Raw genomic sequence first — 15888 nt, forward strand, 5'->3', positions numbered from 1 at the left:
GGCCAGGTTAGCACCCAGTCTCTTACTGTGGATTCATGCTCCTGTAATAAGTGAAGAATGGAGTTCGTCACTGTTGCTGAAATAAGCAGAGCCTTGAAAGAGACATCATCCCATGCTATGTGTACTAAAGCCCCCCCACGTAACCCCACACATTCAATGAGGTCTAGCAGAGTGAACGCCAGTGCTGTTCCTGTGCACTGTTTAAAAGCGGAATCTCAGAAGATTACGCCATTCAGTATTAGTTTTCAGCCTTGTCTTTTATTTACAGACTTCAAGTTTTCTATTCATTAAATGATGTACTGTAGATGATGAAATATACAAATAGTCTTTCAGAGTGACTCAGCCTTTCTAGGGTGCCTTTTCTATATAGACAACTTATCCACCGTCTTGTTGTACCTCTATTGTCCTAGTACTATTTACAGCTGGATATATGATATAATACTTACACAGCCCTTATTACATGAATGGAAACATAAAAGAAGAGTTTGAAATCAACAGAGGGCCTGTTTCCAGAGATCTAGCTCACAGGCCATACAACACAAATGTATCAGCAATAATGAAAGCTCACCATTTCCACAGTCCTCTCCTCTGCGTCCGGGGGCGCACACACATCGACCGGTGACCGGGTCATTCTGGGCTCCCTCTCCACACAATGCCACCCGGACACAGTTGACACCGTAGCGCCCAGCTGGACACGCTGTGACCACAAGGATGCATCACACCCTTTTCACTCCACACCGTAACACTTATTTATTTAATTAACGTCATCATCAAAGTTTGACTCGGACTCACTGATGTTGCAGCGCGGTCCTATAAATCCTGCTGGACATTCACAGGCTCCAGTGAAAGTAATGCATTTCCCTCCATTCTCGCACTGACACTCTCTCTCACAGTTTGGACCATACCGACCCTCTCCGCAGACTAAAAATGAATAATAAAAGGGGTAAAAATGTTTTATTATGCTCCCTTGGTTTAGTGTTTATGTATGAATATGCTGTTTATGCATACTTTGAGCACATTTGGGGCCGTGGTAACCTGGAGCGCAGTAACATGATCCAGACACCGGGTGGCAGAGCTGATTTGTCTCAGAGCACTGACAGACCTGGTTACAGTTCTGCCCAAAGGTTCCAGGCAGACAAGCTGATAAAAAGGAAAGGTTCATTATAATAATTAATAAACAGTATGCTTAAAGACATTTTTACTTTCTGAGGCACCAGAAATGTCTCTTTAATTTTGCAGTGTTTATAATCCTTAGGAAGGACTGTGGCATTGAATGTAATTTGTCAGAAAAAGTTAGTCCTGGGGAGCTCACTCTGTTCGCAGCCGTTGCCAGTGAATCCGGGAGGACAGCCGCACTCTCCAGAGATGTGGTGGCAGGACGTGCCCTGTGCACAGCTGCAGCGCTGCATGCAGCCCTTTCCAAATGTACCCGGCAAACATGCTGAAGGATGTGGAAGGAAAAGAGAATGCGACATTTAGTTCTGCATGTCCCAGTTTTAACTCTTCATGGGAATTAAAACAGTTAAAAAAAAGAGAAAAGGAGTCGCATAGGAGTGTTCACTCTTATAGGCCACACGTGCAATTAGGAGTAACATACAGTAGGTGGACATGGCCACGATAAATGGACTGGAATAAAACCTGTGTGCCTTATATTTAATAAGAAATGAATTAAAGGGATAAACATGCACAACTACAGCTCAGAAAAAAATGAAAACTTGCATAAAAAATGCGAAAATAGGTCAAGGAGCTCAATCGAAATCGTTTCGTTTTCCCTTATTCTGCCCTTGAATGCAAAAATATTAAAATATAGAGTTAATCATTGAAACAGTGCAAGTTTCGCCCACTAGAGGTTGCAAGAGCACGAGATTTTCCTTGACTGTGGGCTCTTACCTTTATCACAGAGCTTCGCTCTCCACCCTGGTGGACACTGGCACTCTCCGGTGACATGGTGGCATGAAGCTCCATGGAGACACTGGCATCGCTCCCGGCAGCCGACGCCAAACAGTCCAGCATCACACGCTGAGCAGAAAAATGTGCAAATGAGAGGCTATAATTAACAAAACCCCTCAGAACTGCAATCAGAGTGGTAGAGTTTCCACAGTGCAGCACTTCCCCATGACGTCAAAATTTCTGTAGGTGAGTTCGTTTTTCACTCGCGGTCTCACCTTTCTCACAGCGCTCTCCAATCCAGCCAGCGCTGCAGCCGCACCGTCCAGTCCGTCTGTCACACTGGCCGCCGTTCTCACATTCACACCGCTGCTGGCAGTCCGCCCCAAATCGGCCGGTCACGCATTCTGTGTAAACACAGAGCAGCGTGCACAGCAAGAAACACAAGTGAGACAGACGAAGAGAAAGAACAGAGACATCTTGATTTCAACAGTGCACAAAAGGGGAAGTTGCTCTGTCACATTTCTGCTGAGGAGTTCAAAAATGGCTTCGTTTTTTCCCCCAACAGTTTATAATTGGACTGAGTATGAAGTTGGCAATCACAGGTAGTGGCCACAGAGTTTGGAGGGGGAAGACATTCCAGCGACAGGATTAGAGGTTTCCTGAGCGCAAAGAGGGGGCTGGGCCTGGCACAGCCTGATGGGGAAAGGTTGTAACAGGCACAGAGGGAGGATAGTGTGTGATGTGGAGCTCAGAGGGAGAAGGAGCTGGAATGTCATCGCCAGGTCGACAGAGACTTTTGCAGAGGAGCACGGTCTGTGGTGCAGAAATGCGCTCGCTGCCAGCAAACAACCAGACTGCAGGCAAAAACAAATGAGCTAAGGCAGCAAATTGAACTCAGTCTCATGCATTTCCTGAGCAAAGTAAAACAACCACAGGCACTGTTTTAAATGTTTACTTCAAGGTTCAGGTGATTTTATTCTTCTGCGTTTCTGTCGTGACTAACCAACATCACTGCAGCTTCACAAAAATCAGACGTCTCTGTGGCTTCAGGGGGTGGTTTGGAACTAGATGAGGCTGAATTACCACATAAGAATCTATACAGCTATGTCAAATGATCACATTACCGCTATAGAGAAGTACAGTCTCATAAGGATGCTAGTTCACGGGCTGATCTTCTGCTTTAGCTGGAATTAAAAACAGAGGTGTGAATATATATACATCCAGATCTGTATGAGATCCTGATGTTGGTAAATCAGTCAATCTTTTCGGGGGTTGGTGTGTTTTGTATATCTCTGAATGTCATTCTTATCAGCACAAATAACGAGTATCCAAAAAGAAAATTGCTCCAATCTGGAAATATGGTAACAATGAGAAACACAAGCAAGAAGATGGCCACGCAGACTAAAACAAAGGACAGTCACACCTGTGAGCGGTTTTCCTGCACGGTGACGGATTATTTATAACATTTCAAACATGCTCATTTTTCAATTTTAGCTTCAAATGAAATTGTTCAGATAAACAGGCTTAACCTCACTGGGTTTACAACTAGTTCATGATTTATTACATCTAGATTGGACTTGTAATTCATCATTATCGGGCTCCAAAAAGCTCCCCAAAAAGGCTTCAGGCTGATCTAAAGTGCTGGAGCGAGAGCGCTGACAGCGACTAGAAAGACAGCATATTTCTCCCATATTGGCTTCTCTTCATTAGCTCCCTGTTAAATCCAGAATCTAATTTTAAGAATAATCAGACCTTACAGTACTGTAATACTTCAGCAGAACGATTCCCTCTCAGACTGCTGGTTTACTTGTGGTTTCTAGGATATTTAAAAGTAGAATGGGAAGCAGAGCCTTCAGCTTCCAGCTCTGAGTTTGGCCTAAAACTTTCTTTTTGATAAAGCATGTGGTTAGAGCTGGATCAGGTGACCCTGAATCCCCTAACGCTTCAATAGGCCTAGGCTGCTGGACATCGTGCGGTAAGTATTTCCTCTTCACAAACCTTTTTCACTCTCTGTGTTTATACATCACCCTGCATTTAATAGTTATTATTCATCTCTGGCTCTTCCACAGTCTTTATCCTGTCTCTCGCCACTCATCCCTGGCCGGTTGCAGCAGGTGGCTGCCCCTCCCAGAGCCTGCTTCTGTTGCAGATTTATTCCTATTTAATTGAAGTTTTTCCTTCCCACTGTTGCCAGGTGCTCACTGATAGGGTATCATCTGATTGTCTGGGTTTTTTATGTATTCTCTGTATTATTGTTGGGTCTTTACCTTAATAATATAAAGCACCTTGAGGCGACTGTTGCTGTAATTTTGGTGCTATATAAATAAAATGAACTGAACTGATTTATGTCAGCATTTTTTAGATTTCAGCATAGTGTTCTTCTTTTTCTATTAGCGACAGCCAAAAGTACAAAAATAAGACTCAAGTTACAATAAATCAGTTTTTTTTCCTGATCCATGTGAGAGTGCTTTAGTGGTAACACATGGAGACTCTTACTCACACCATCCTTCAGTCTTACCCAGTTCACAGGCTGTGCCTGTCCAGCCGCTGGCGCATGCACATTTTCCACTGGTCTTATTACAAGTGGCTCCATTCTGGCACAAGCATCGCTGCTGACAGTCTGCTCCATAAAACCCAGCAGGGCACTCTGAGAAAAACAACCCAAAAACAAACATCTTGTGACCTGTTCTTTACCTGTTGTACAGGTGATCACTTCTCTCTGATGTATAAACTCACCTTTTGTGCAGTTGGGTCCGGTCCAGCCCGGCGTGCATGCACACTGCCCACTGGCCGGGTGGCAGATGCCATCGTTACGGCAGCTACAGTTTCGGTTACATCCTTCCCCATAGAAACCAGCTGGGCACGCTGCCACGTGAGAGACAAACAATATCATTACCTCCTGTTGAACCCTGCTGATCAAAAGTGGAAATTCCAGTATCTGGTAAATAATACCGGCTTCTGCATGGGTAACATCAGGTTGGTACTTTCTCATGTGTGACCGGGATGGGCTTTCCCAAATAACTCTGAAACCAAGCGTGCTTTTGTTCTACTGTGATTCAGCGTCTGAAAGGTGTCCTCACTTCATATGAAGCGCCAACAGATACAACGATACAAACAAGCTGAGTCTTTGATTTCACCTTTTTCTTTCCTACAACACTGGACCGCATCTGTTAAGTTAAACGAGTCTCTGTGGTGCACCTGTTACTCACTCAGGTTGCAGAACAGACCGATCCAACCAGCGGGGCAGGAACAAACGCCGCTGACATGATCACACGTCGCACCGTTTTGACACAAACACTTCTCCTGGCAGTCCAAACCGTAGAAACCCCCAGGACATGCTAGAACGCACACACAGATGTAAAGACTCTCTGTTACTGCCATACATACATGCTAAGTAAGAGAATTTGGCTTCATGATCAAGCAGCTCCTCTTACGCTTTTCACAGAAGGTCCCCGTCCATCCCCTCTGGCAGGTACAAGCTCCGCTCACATGGTCGCACAATGCGTTGTTCTCACACTGACACCGATGGCGGCACCCGAGACCAAACAGACCTGCTGGGCACTCTGAAGGAATATCACATACAGCACAGTTACAAAATATGATGTAACAGACCACACTGACATATTACACAAATTATACAAGGAGCATTTAACAATGTTACTTTGTGCTACCTCCAGAAAGCACCAAAGCATGATCGCTGCACATGTGAGAATAAGTTAACTTGGAGAAATGTGGGCACCAATCTGAGGATGTACTGTAAGCATTATTTAAATAGTGAGTATAGTGAGAAAGTTAAAGTATAGTCACTTTAAAAAAAAACCTATAATAACATACTCTGATGGCAGTGCGTTCCAGTGAAACCAGCTTCGCAGTTGCACTGGCCTGTCACAGCGTCACAGCTTCCGTCTCCGTTTCTGCAGTCGCAGATTTGTGAACAGTCGGCCCCCCAGTGTCCCGCATCACAAGCTGCAACACAATCATATAAATGAGCTCAGGTTTTTGTATTTGGTTTTTCCACATATACGTCTCCTTCTGTTTAGCTCAGCAGCGATTGCTTCCGTGCTTCAGTATGATACCTTTCCTGCATTTGTGCCCAGTCCAACCAGGAGCACAGGTGCACCGCCCACTCGCAGGGTCACAGCGAGCGTTGTTCTCGCAGATGCACTTCATCTGGCATTTTTGACCAAAACGTCCACTCGGGCACACTGCATGAAAGAAAGAAAAAAAGACTGATCTACCACAGCCATCTGCTCCAAACTACATGAGAAAAGCACCAAGTTCCCATGACATTTCTTCACTGCCATTCAGCCGTGAGTGAACACTGAAGAGCCAGCGGTTAGTGGAAGTGGAGTTATATTTCTTCTTCCAGTGAAAACATGGCTTCAAGCATATGAATTTGTAGAAAATTACCCTTCTGATTTCTACCATGTTCCTTCACTTCACATCCAAACTGCATCATTTTAATATTCCACAGTGCTGTCGTCCTTCTCATCCGGCTCACTGTTTAGTGCCTGTTGCTATGGAAACTTTCCCTAAAATGCTGCTACTCACAATTTTGGCAGAGTCTTCCCATGAATCCTGCAGGACAGTTACACGATCCGTTGTGTTTATCACATATGCCGCCATTCTCACACCCCGGGCAGATCTCTCCACAGCCTAGACCCCAGAAACCCTCCGGACACACTGCAAAGATCATCATGAACATATTCATGATTTTTATCATGTAAAATTTAAGTCAATTGTTTAGGTTTTTTTTATTTATATAAAAAAATGTAAGCACTCACAGTTTTCACAGTGGCGTCCTGATGTGCCTGCTGGACACTGACACTGTCCCGTCACTTTGTCACATGGTGCGCCGGTGCAGTTACAAGAGTGAACACAGCTGGGCCCAAATCTTCCCTCTGGACAGGCTGACAGTGGACACGCAGGAAGGATTCGTGTCAATGCAGGACCATGAAAACAAACACAAATAAGCCTAAAGCATGCAAAAATCAAGCCGTCCACCTTGATCGCAGTTCTCCCCATGAACACCTGGAGGGCATTTTCGTTGGCACTCTCCGGTCACGTGGTGACACGACACTCCTGAGGGACAGGCACACTTCCTCTCACAGCCGGCTCCATAAGTGCCTGGCTTGCATTCTAAAGACAATGTGAAAAGTTGGTGAGGAATCTGGGAATTGTCAATACATTACAGGGTTGCCTGTTCAGTCAGAGTGTTAAACATCTTTTATAGTGACAACAGTTGGATCCAGAGTGAGGCCTGATCAGCAAATTACTTTATATATGGACAATGTGGCTTAATGTAAAATGAATTTGAACTATTTGTGTTATATTATCAGATATTTCAGAACTTTGCAAGTGTGGACAATTTTAGCCTGAGAGGACATTTGCATTATAGTGTCACTGAAACAAATACTGGATTGCAGTAACAAAGACTTACAACTATATACATTTTTTCTATTTCCTTTGTGTCAGCTCGATACAAATAACACCAAATGTGAAAATCAGTCGAAACTTTATATCATCCACAAATTTTTTATGTATCATCTTCAAACTTCACAACAATATACTAGGCCACGGGGGACACGAGTACCTAGGTTGGTATTTGATCTTGACCTTCATTGTTAGCGCCCAAGGTCAAAGTGGACCTTGAATTTTTTTTTTAGGAAAACCACACCGAGTAATGTGTCATATTAAAGAGCATGGAGCAAGCTGTAAAACACACTTTTTATTTTTTCAGTACGACATCCTGTGACACAATGTATGGTGTCACAGTGACACCATACATTTTTTCAAAAATCACACACTGCATGAATATATCTGAAAATCTCAAGTTTTTACAGCTTTTAAAAGCAAAAGATTTCTGACAATTCTGCTCCAATTGTATGGGTAAAGATGATACAATACACTATTTTAGTATGTATTGCTTTAAGGTCAAAGGTCATAGGTCAAAACTTAAGGTCACAGAAATTAGGAAAAAGCTCTAGGTTCCCCTGAATTATCTTCAAACTTTCAAGCAAAATATAAGTCATTGGGGGACATAAGCACTCTCCTTGTTTACTAAAAAACAGCATTATAAGACTTCAAAAAGATTAACATATTGCACTAAATCCCCATATTAACAGAATAAAACATCAAAGTTTCGGTATAGCTCTTGCCCTTCCAGTGGAAGTTGCAGTTTCTGAGTTTTGTATTTGTATAATTGTAATAAACAACAAGAATACAGATAAAGACACAAACACAACTTGTGCTTTGTGACTGTGCTCACCTTCCTTGCAGGTGTTACCATGGTAACCAGCTTTACAGACACAGGTGCCGTAGCGGCGGTGACACTCGACAGTGTTCTGCTGGTCACACTGACACTCTTCAGAACAGCCGGGTCCAAAAGTCCACTTGGGACACGCTGAAGGCGAAGATGAAGGAATCATGGATACTTAAGTCACAGTGAAAGTAGCAGCAGGCCTGACCTTTTGTAATTTGTAGCTCGGCATGAGAAGCTGTTGACGCGTAAGCGGTGGGACTCACTGAGATGACAGAAGCGTCCGTAGAGTCCGGCGTCACACAGGCACGCTCCGTAGGTGCGGTGGCACCGTCCATTATTGGCACAATTACACTTCTTGTTGCACTGCTTCCCATAGAAGCCTTTAGGACAACCTGAACCAAAAAAAATACTTCTCTGTAAATGCAAGATATCTAGTGTGCCTTTAAAATAATTAGATTTTATCTTAGCAGGAAAACCTGCATTAAGTGAAGACACAAAGAGAAGCGTCTCACCGTCCTGGCACAAGTCTCCACTCACACCAGGAGGACAGCGGCAGTTTCCGTTGACGGGGTCACAGCTGGCACCATTTTTACACTTGCAGGAGAAGGAGCAGTTTTTGCCAAAATGTCCCTCAGCGCACGCTGTGGGGATGAAAGATAAAAAAGGATCCATTACAGCTTAAACAGTCAAGGTTGACAGGTTTCCATGGGTGTTTTTGTTGTGATGACCCACTCTACCCTGCTTTCCTTTCGGCCTGTGTGTGGCACGTCTCATCTGGAGACATTGCAGGATTGGTGTGGCTCGTTTCCCATCAGTGACACTGGCAACACCTGGGCCCAGCATGCCAGTGCTCTATAAAAGCCCTCAAAGCTCAGTTACTGTAAGATACCCTTCTTAGCTTGGTTGGTTCTTTGGTGTGCGGTTGGATTTTTTTGCATACACCATTTCCTCACCCATGCACTCATTTACACCATTGATCATGTTAACTACACACAACAGTTTTAAGCAGCATTTGTGTGCATCTCGCTTTTTGTCATGGCTGTGCAGCCTGGCCCGTGACAGTGTGTGTGAGGAGGGTCAGTGTTTGTTTGTGGGCTCAGTCCTCACTCTGGTTGCAGATAATGCCCGTCCACCCGTCGGGGCAATCGCAGCCATTTTTCCACAGATTGCATTTTCCTCCATTAGAACAGTCGTCGCACGTCAAACTACAGTCGCTGCCAAAAGTGTCATCCAAGCACACTGAAAACACAAGAATCAACTTTAAGTGTGCAAGTTATGCTTAATCTCATTTTAATAAAAATATGTTTTTTGTGTGTTTTCCATGATATTTAACCCTCAGAAACATTTCTATTGGTACACTAACTCCAAACCACAAATGTAATAAATGAAAGCATTGCACTAGGACTGAAAGATCATACATTTAAATATTAGCAGGTGTTACTCTTCAGCTTTCAGTTACATTAAATCGCTTGTTCAGCACGTTTTTTTTTTTGTCACGTTTGAGCGACAAAAAGCAGAACCTCTGACTTCCTGCTTCAGACTCAGAGCAGCTGCCAGACTATATAACCCTCAACGTGCCTGGCATTGTGGTAGTTAATTAGGATGTACAAACATTCTGGAAGCATGAAGCAAAATAATTTGCCCCCATCGTGTGATGTGTTCTTGCCATCACTGAGTAAGTCTGTTAGACAGCTTCACAGGAGCCATATAATCAGATGCAGGTTTACTGTTAATGATAATAAATCAACAGCGGTTTGAGATGAAACTCACCAAATTTTTCCGCTAGGTTACTCTCAGCCCTCAGCTCCCCTTCGTCATCTTCATAGTCGTCAAAGCGCTCCAGGGGTTGGCTGTAGTCCTGCAGCAAGGTGAGCTGGGGGCGAATGAGTGGCAGCTCAATAGAGCCTCCGCTGGACAGGGCCTCGACTGCATCTTCAAGTGCTACAGTGAGAAAAAAAATATATTATACAAAATATACCAACATCATGTGTTTTATATCATTGCATTTAAATATATTGTATGTATAAAAAAAGATAACTATAAGAATCTTTCATTTTTATTCATGTGGCAACTGAGTAATATTGTACATGATGACACGATTGTATGCTATGTAAATCAAATGAAGAGGGCAGTAGTGATGCAGATTATTCATTGTAAGAACTGATGGCTTTTTAAAGCTACTCTGTGTAGTTTATTTGAAATAAATGGTCCTATTCTTGTTTGCATGATCCATAAAGACATCTCGTTTGTTAAATTCTTCCACGGCAGCACGGTTCTCCACCTACTATAATCAGTTCTCCATTCCTGAGACACTCCAATACGTAGAGGAACTCAGTTTTTGGTTTCATACCACTTGTCAGACTGTCTTGGATATTGTTGCCCCTCTAAAAATTAAGCATCCTAAGACAAAGCTTGAACCCTGGTTGAACGATGAAACCCGTGCTGCGAGGCGTGAATGTCGTAGGGCTGAGCGGAGATGGAAAAAAGATAACTTACAGGTCTCTTTACAAAGTTTAAGAGAGTGCTGGGCCTTATATCAGCTTACAATAAAAGAAGCAAAGCGGAAACACTTTGCAAACATTATTATGGTGAATCATCAGAAACCACACATATTGTTTAAGTCAATCGAGACTATTTTAAGCCCTCCCTCTTAGTTTTGAGCCTTCACTTGAAATGTGTGAAAGGTTTCTGCACTTCTTTATAAACAAGGTAGCCTCGGCTAGGGCGCAGATTATTTTGCCCACATCTGACCCCTCTGATCTTCCAATTTGCTCAGCTGTCTTTCAACAGTTTGAGTCGGTTACTCTTGCAGGAGTACTCTCTACAGGAGGTGGTGGATCATTTAAAGCCTGTAGGCTCACCTTATGATCCTATCCCTCCCCTTTTTCTGAAAGAAGTTTTTTCTACCATAGGTCCAACTATTTTAACCATTTTAAATAGCAGCCTTACTTCAGGTATGGTTCCAAAGAATTTCAAAGATGCAATTGTGCAACCACTTCTTAAGAAACCTGGGCTAGATACAAACGCTGTTGAGAACTTTAGACCAATATCTAAGCTGCCCTTTTTATCTAAAGTCTTGGAAAAAATTGTATATGACCAATTGATCTCATACTTGAATGCACAAAATGTTCAGGAGATTTTTCAATCTGGTTTTAAAGCAATGCATATGCCTGAATCAGCACTTTTAAGAATTTTTAATGATATACTTTTATCATGTGATTCTGGTGAAAGTGTCATTCTTATTTTACTCGATTTAACTGCTGCATTTGACACTGTAGACCATGAAATTTTAATCTCACGTTTGGAGCAGTGTGTCGGTATAACAGGTGTGGCTCTGAAATGGTTCAGGTCTTACTTAACAAACCGAACTTTTTCAGTTCGCTTAGGAAACTGTGAGTCCTCCCGTGCTCCGTTGTCTCATGGAGTGCCACAGGGTTCCATTCTGGGCCCTATCCTGTTTTCACTTTATTTACTTCCATTGGGCTCAATTTTTAGAAAACACAGACTCTCGTTTCACTGTTATGCAGATGACTGCCAGATTTATGTTCCTCTTAAAAAGAAAGATGGGTCGTCTGTAAATCGTTTACAAACATGTCTGGAGGACATCAAGTCGTGGTTGGCGCTAAACTTTCTTTGTTTTAATGATTCTAAAACTGAAGTAATGGTGTTCAGACCTGCCTCCACTGCTGTTCCGTGTGTTGATTTGCAATCCCTGAAATCATTCTGTAAACCAGAGATTGTTAATCTGGGTTTTAAAATGGATCCTGAGCTTAAGCTTGAAAGCCAGATTGGGTTGGATGTAAGGTCTAGTTTCTTTCATCTGAGGCAACTGGCCAAAATTAAGCACTTTCTTACAAGACAGCAATTTGAAACAGTAATCCACGCTTTTGTAACCGTTCGGCTGGATTACTGTAATTCTCTTTATTTTGGGGTGAGTCGATCTTCTGTTTTTCGACTGCAGTTAGTCCAGAATGCTGCTGCACGCCTTTTAACTGGCACTTGTAGATACGAGCATATCACCCCAGTTTTATATTCACTTCATTGGCTGCCCGTGCATTTTAGGATCCATTTTAAGCTGCTTTTATTTGTTTTTAAATGTTTGTCCAATGCTGCCCCTGTGTACCTCTCTGAGCTTCTTCATCCATACATACCTTCCCGGTCCCTCAGGTCGGCAGACCAGCTCCTCCTGAGCGTGCCCAGGACTAATTGTGGAATGAGTTGGCTTTACATGTTATACAGGCACCTTCCTTATCTGTTTTTAAATCACGTCTTAAAACATATTTATTTACCTTGGCTTTTAGCACAGCAGGACTTGTTGATGTCTCTTAATACATTTCTTATTAATTATATTATTTTTAATTTTAAGATATTTTATATGTAATTTAAACTGTTTCCTCTCTGTTTTATATTTGTAGCACTTTGGTCAACATTGTTGGATGTAAAGTGCGTTATAAATAAAGATGCTATGCTATGCTATGCTATGCTATGCTATGCTATGCTATGCTATGCTATGCTATGATCGAAACAATTATCAGAAGATGATTACACTGTCGTCACAAAGGGATGGACACGGTCAGCAACAATACTCAGGTAGGCTGTGGAATTTAGAAGATGCTCATTTGGTACTGAGGAACCCAAAGTGTGCTTTCATGTTGTTGGACTCTGCCAGCTGAAAGTTGCAGCAGAAATCAAGACTCATCAAACCATGTCAAGTTTATCCAGTCGTCCAAGTGTATTGTGCCTCAGTTTCCTGTTCTTAGCTGACAAGAATGGCAGCCAAGGTGTTCTTCTGATGCTTTAAAGTTCAACGTGTTGTGCATTCACAGATATTCTTCAGTGTACCTTGGTCATAGCAAGTGGTTATTTGAGTTACTGTTGCCTTCCCAACAGCTCAAAGCAGTCTGGCCATTCCCCCCTGACCTTTGGCATTCCCTACATCACCATCACAAGAAAGACAGGATATTTTCTCCTGTGTGGGAAAATCTCAGTCTGTGTCACATTCAAAGTCACTTAAATCACCTTTGTTACTCATACTCATTATTTAAACTTCAGAAAATCCTCTAGAACCTGTTCAACAATCACTTTAAAAGGTGTGCCTAACAAAGTGGCCGGTGAGCATATGTTACAGACTATTTGATATTCAACTGACCAGAGGTTAAGGTGTGCAGAATTGCTCGAGAGGAATAAAATCAGCTGCTGGTGAACTTGGACGTACACAATGCAGATGCAAAACTTTGCAAATCTTTTATAACAAAGTAAATGCATTCAGCATGTTTGTCAGGCCACAGGATTACAAAACATAGTCTCTGTTTATAGTTAACTCCACAGGGATCCATTACTGCATATGGAAATAAATCCTTTGACAATTCCAAGTGCGCTTTAGCCAATCTGAGCGTTTACTTGGAGTGAATGTAATGATATGTTAAAAAAAGGAAAGGAAAAGCTGGAACACATGGAAATTGGTTGGTTAGTTTCACTGATGTCAGTATCATGCTATTAGTATAATGTTATTACTTTAAAAGGTGCTACTTATCATTGGTACAGCTACTATACCATGTGTCTGTAAAACACAATGGTGGTTCAAAGGAATGCTGTTATTTCTGTCTCTGTTCACCTCGACACACAAACAGCATGAAAAGGAAGAGCTGGGTTCTTGTAGGTTGGAAAATCACTGGTAGAAGTGCAACACTGCAGTCCATGTGAGATTTGCCAGTTGGATGCATAGAAGGCTATCAGCTGAGCCATCAGCTGATGTGGGCTGGCAGTGAGATCAGCTGATCTGCCAGGATAGCATCTGAGCTTGATTTGCTTGATTTGGTTTTCTCACACTAAACACTAAATAGGACAATGCTACTGCCGCTCTAATTTTCTGGCAATACCAGTATCCCACTGATTCTTCCATTTTTGACATCAAATTTGAAGCTGGCTCATTAATGTTTGTTTAAATACTACACCTATGCCAAATAAAGTTGGATTTCCTTGCATCTCATTGTAGATTACACTAGTCCTAGCCTAGCTTGACATTTCCATTCTTCATATCCTCTTTTTAAACTTTTTGTCTAAATGACTTTACTGCACAACAAGTGTCAGTTTGCCAGGATTTTCCACTGGAATGTTTCTGGTGCGATTCCCGTTCGCCCACGCTCTTACACATGATTGCTGATACTCACGGATGCAAGAATGCCGGTCCTCATCCAAACGGAAACCCCGGCGGCAGTAACACTGGAAGGAACCGGCGCTGTTCTGGCATGTGTGATCGCAACCACCGTTAGCGGCCAGACACTCATCTACATCTAAACAACACAGACGCACCACAGAATCAAATGCGTCAGAAGGAAAAACTTACAGCGGCCACTGTTTTTCCTCACTAAAACAAAGGCAACATTGTGCGTGTCAAACCGAAACTTTCCTTTTGAATTCAGCAGGATTAAACATTGCGTCTCATTTAAATGTAAGTGCCGTCCACGCTTGGACTGAAGGTAAAACATTACCATCGCAGCTACACCCGTCTGAGTTGAGTCTGTATCCTGCAGAGCAGTAGCATTCATAACCCCCGGGGTAGTTGGTGCAATCCTGCTCACAACAGGAGATCTCCTCTCCACACTCGTCAACATCTGCCAAGCACAACAAGCAGCAAGACAAAAATTATGATCCAACTGTAGTGATATGCTTCCCTGCTCCATGAGGGAAAATTTATGAGGTAATTTAATCTGTGTGGGTTTAACAGCCAATTAAGGCTAAAATTACAAGCGAATTTGCTCATTTTCTTTGCAAACTCTGGCTTGTATGAGCAAAGACCTGTTTTCCAAAAATACTCTTCCACCTCCTGACCACAAGGACATTTTTCTTTTATTAGAGGACTAAAAATATATATTTTCGAGTTGTATAAAGTGTCTCGCTTTCTCTTGTTTTCTAGTTTTATTGTATGTGAACTTCTACGCCGACTGCGCCGTCGTCTCCAGTAAATGCAAAAATGACTATTTACGCTTGTCTGCAATTACAGTTATCACACACCTTCTCCACATTTTCTCTGGTGCAGCAAACTGACTGGATTAGTTTTAATTCAGTTTAATTCACAGCATTGCCATAAATCACAAAAAGGCCAATTCACAATGCGGTTATGTTGACTGACGTCATTTAAAAACGTGTCTCCAAAAAAAAAGAAACTAAAGCTAAACAACGACCTTCATGCAGTTTGTATATTTTCTAGGATTACTCCAGTAGACTTAAAGTTTAACATTACTGCTCAAAATACACAGGAAGATGAGTATTTGTTGGTTTAGGTCTCAACAGCTTAATAGATAAATGTTTAATAATAAATTAAATATATAAGTTTAATAAAACTGTTGGAATAACAAATTTAGGCCACCTGTCATTAGAACAAAAAACCCCAAACAAACAAACATTTTAGAAATCTGTCAAAAATCATGTTTAAAATTATAAATTGTACTCTTATTTATTAGAAACATAAAAAAATATTGTTAACTTAAAGAAGGTAACCTACATCGGATAGTTGTCTAATAAATTCATTAGGCATTTTAATAATTAAACTAAAACTAAAGGACTAACAAATGAGTTCAAGGATTGACATTTATGCATGCCCAATAAGTCCACTTTTGAAAGGTGTGGCGTAATTGATATTTGCACTTTAATTTAATAACAACACAAAAAAATGTCTGCCAAAAACAAGAAGGACAGAACCCCTAAAACAGACGGCACAGAGACACAGACACTGA

The 15888-nt window shown here is 42.1% G+C and overlaps 1 protein-coding gene across 2 annotated transcripts in view; it reads right to left on the reverse strand.

Annotated features, from left to right (window-relative positions):
• megf6b (multiple EGF-like-domains 6b) overlaps positions 1 to 15888 on the reverse strand; it is a 62711-nt gene that overhangs the window by 4145 nt on the left and 42678 nt on the right. For both annotated transcript variants that reach the window (XM_082534730.1, XM_082534729.1), the window contains exons 11-32: positions 14644 to 14766; positions 14323 to 14445; positions 9923 to 10093; positions 9260 to 9391; positions 8665 to 8793; positions 8416 to 8544; positions 8159 to 8293; positions 6895 to 7029; positions 6675 to 6800; positions 6442 to 6573; positions 5967 to 6095; positions 5725 to 5856; positions 5325 to 5453; positions 5100 to 5228; positions 4627 to 4755; positions 4409 to 4537; positions 2166 to 2294; positions 1891 to 2019; positions 1313 to 1441; positions 1009 to 1140; positions 793 to 921; positions 569 to 697 (exon numbers count right to left, since the gene is read on the reverse strand). In XM_082534730.1, coding sequence (XP_082390856.1) covers positions 569 to 697; positions 793 to 921; positions 1009 to 1140; positions 1313 to 1441; positions 1891 to 2019; positions 2166 to 2294; positions 4409 to 4537; positions 4627 to 4755; positions 5100 to 5228; positions 5325 to 5453; positions 5725 to 5856; positions 5967 to 6095; positions 6442 to 6573; positions 6675 to 6800; positions 6895 to 7029; positions 8159 to 8293; positions 8416 to 8544; positions 8665 to 8793; positions 9260 to 9391; positions 9923 to 10093; positions 14323 to 14445; positions 14644 to 14766 — 2889 coding nt within the window. The remainder of the gene's footprint in view (positions 1 to 568; positions 698 to 792; positions 922 to 1008; positions 1141 to 1312; positions 1442 to 1890; positions 2020 to 2165; positions 2295 to 4408; positions 4538 to 4626; positions 4756 to 5099; positions 5229 to 5324; positions 5454 to 5724; positions 5857 to 5966; positions 6096 to 6441; positions 6574 to 6674; positions 6801 to 6894; positions 7030 to 8158; positions 8294 to 8415; positions 8545 to 8664; positions 8794 to 9259; positions 9392 to 9922; positions 10094 to 14322; positions 14446 to 14643; positions 14767 to 15888) is intronic.

Source organism: Aulonocara stuartgranti, assembly GCF_965226115.1.
Source record: "Aulonocara stuartgranti genome assembly, chromosome: 5".
NCBI classification, from domain to species: Eukaryota; Metazoa; Chordata; class Actinopteri; order Cichliformes; family Cichlidae; genus Aulonocara; species Aulonocara stuartgranti.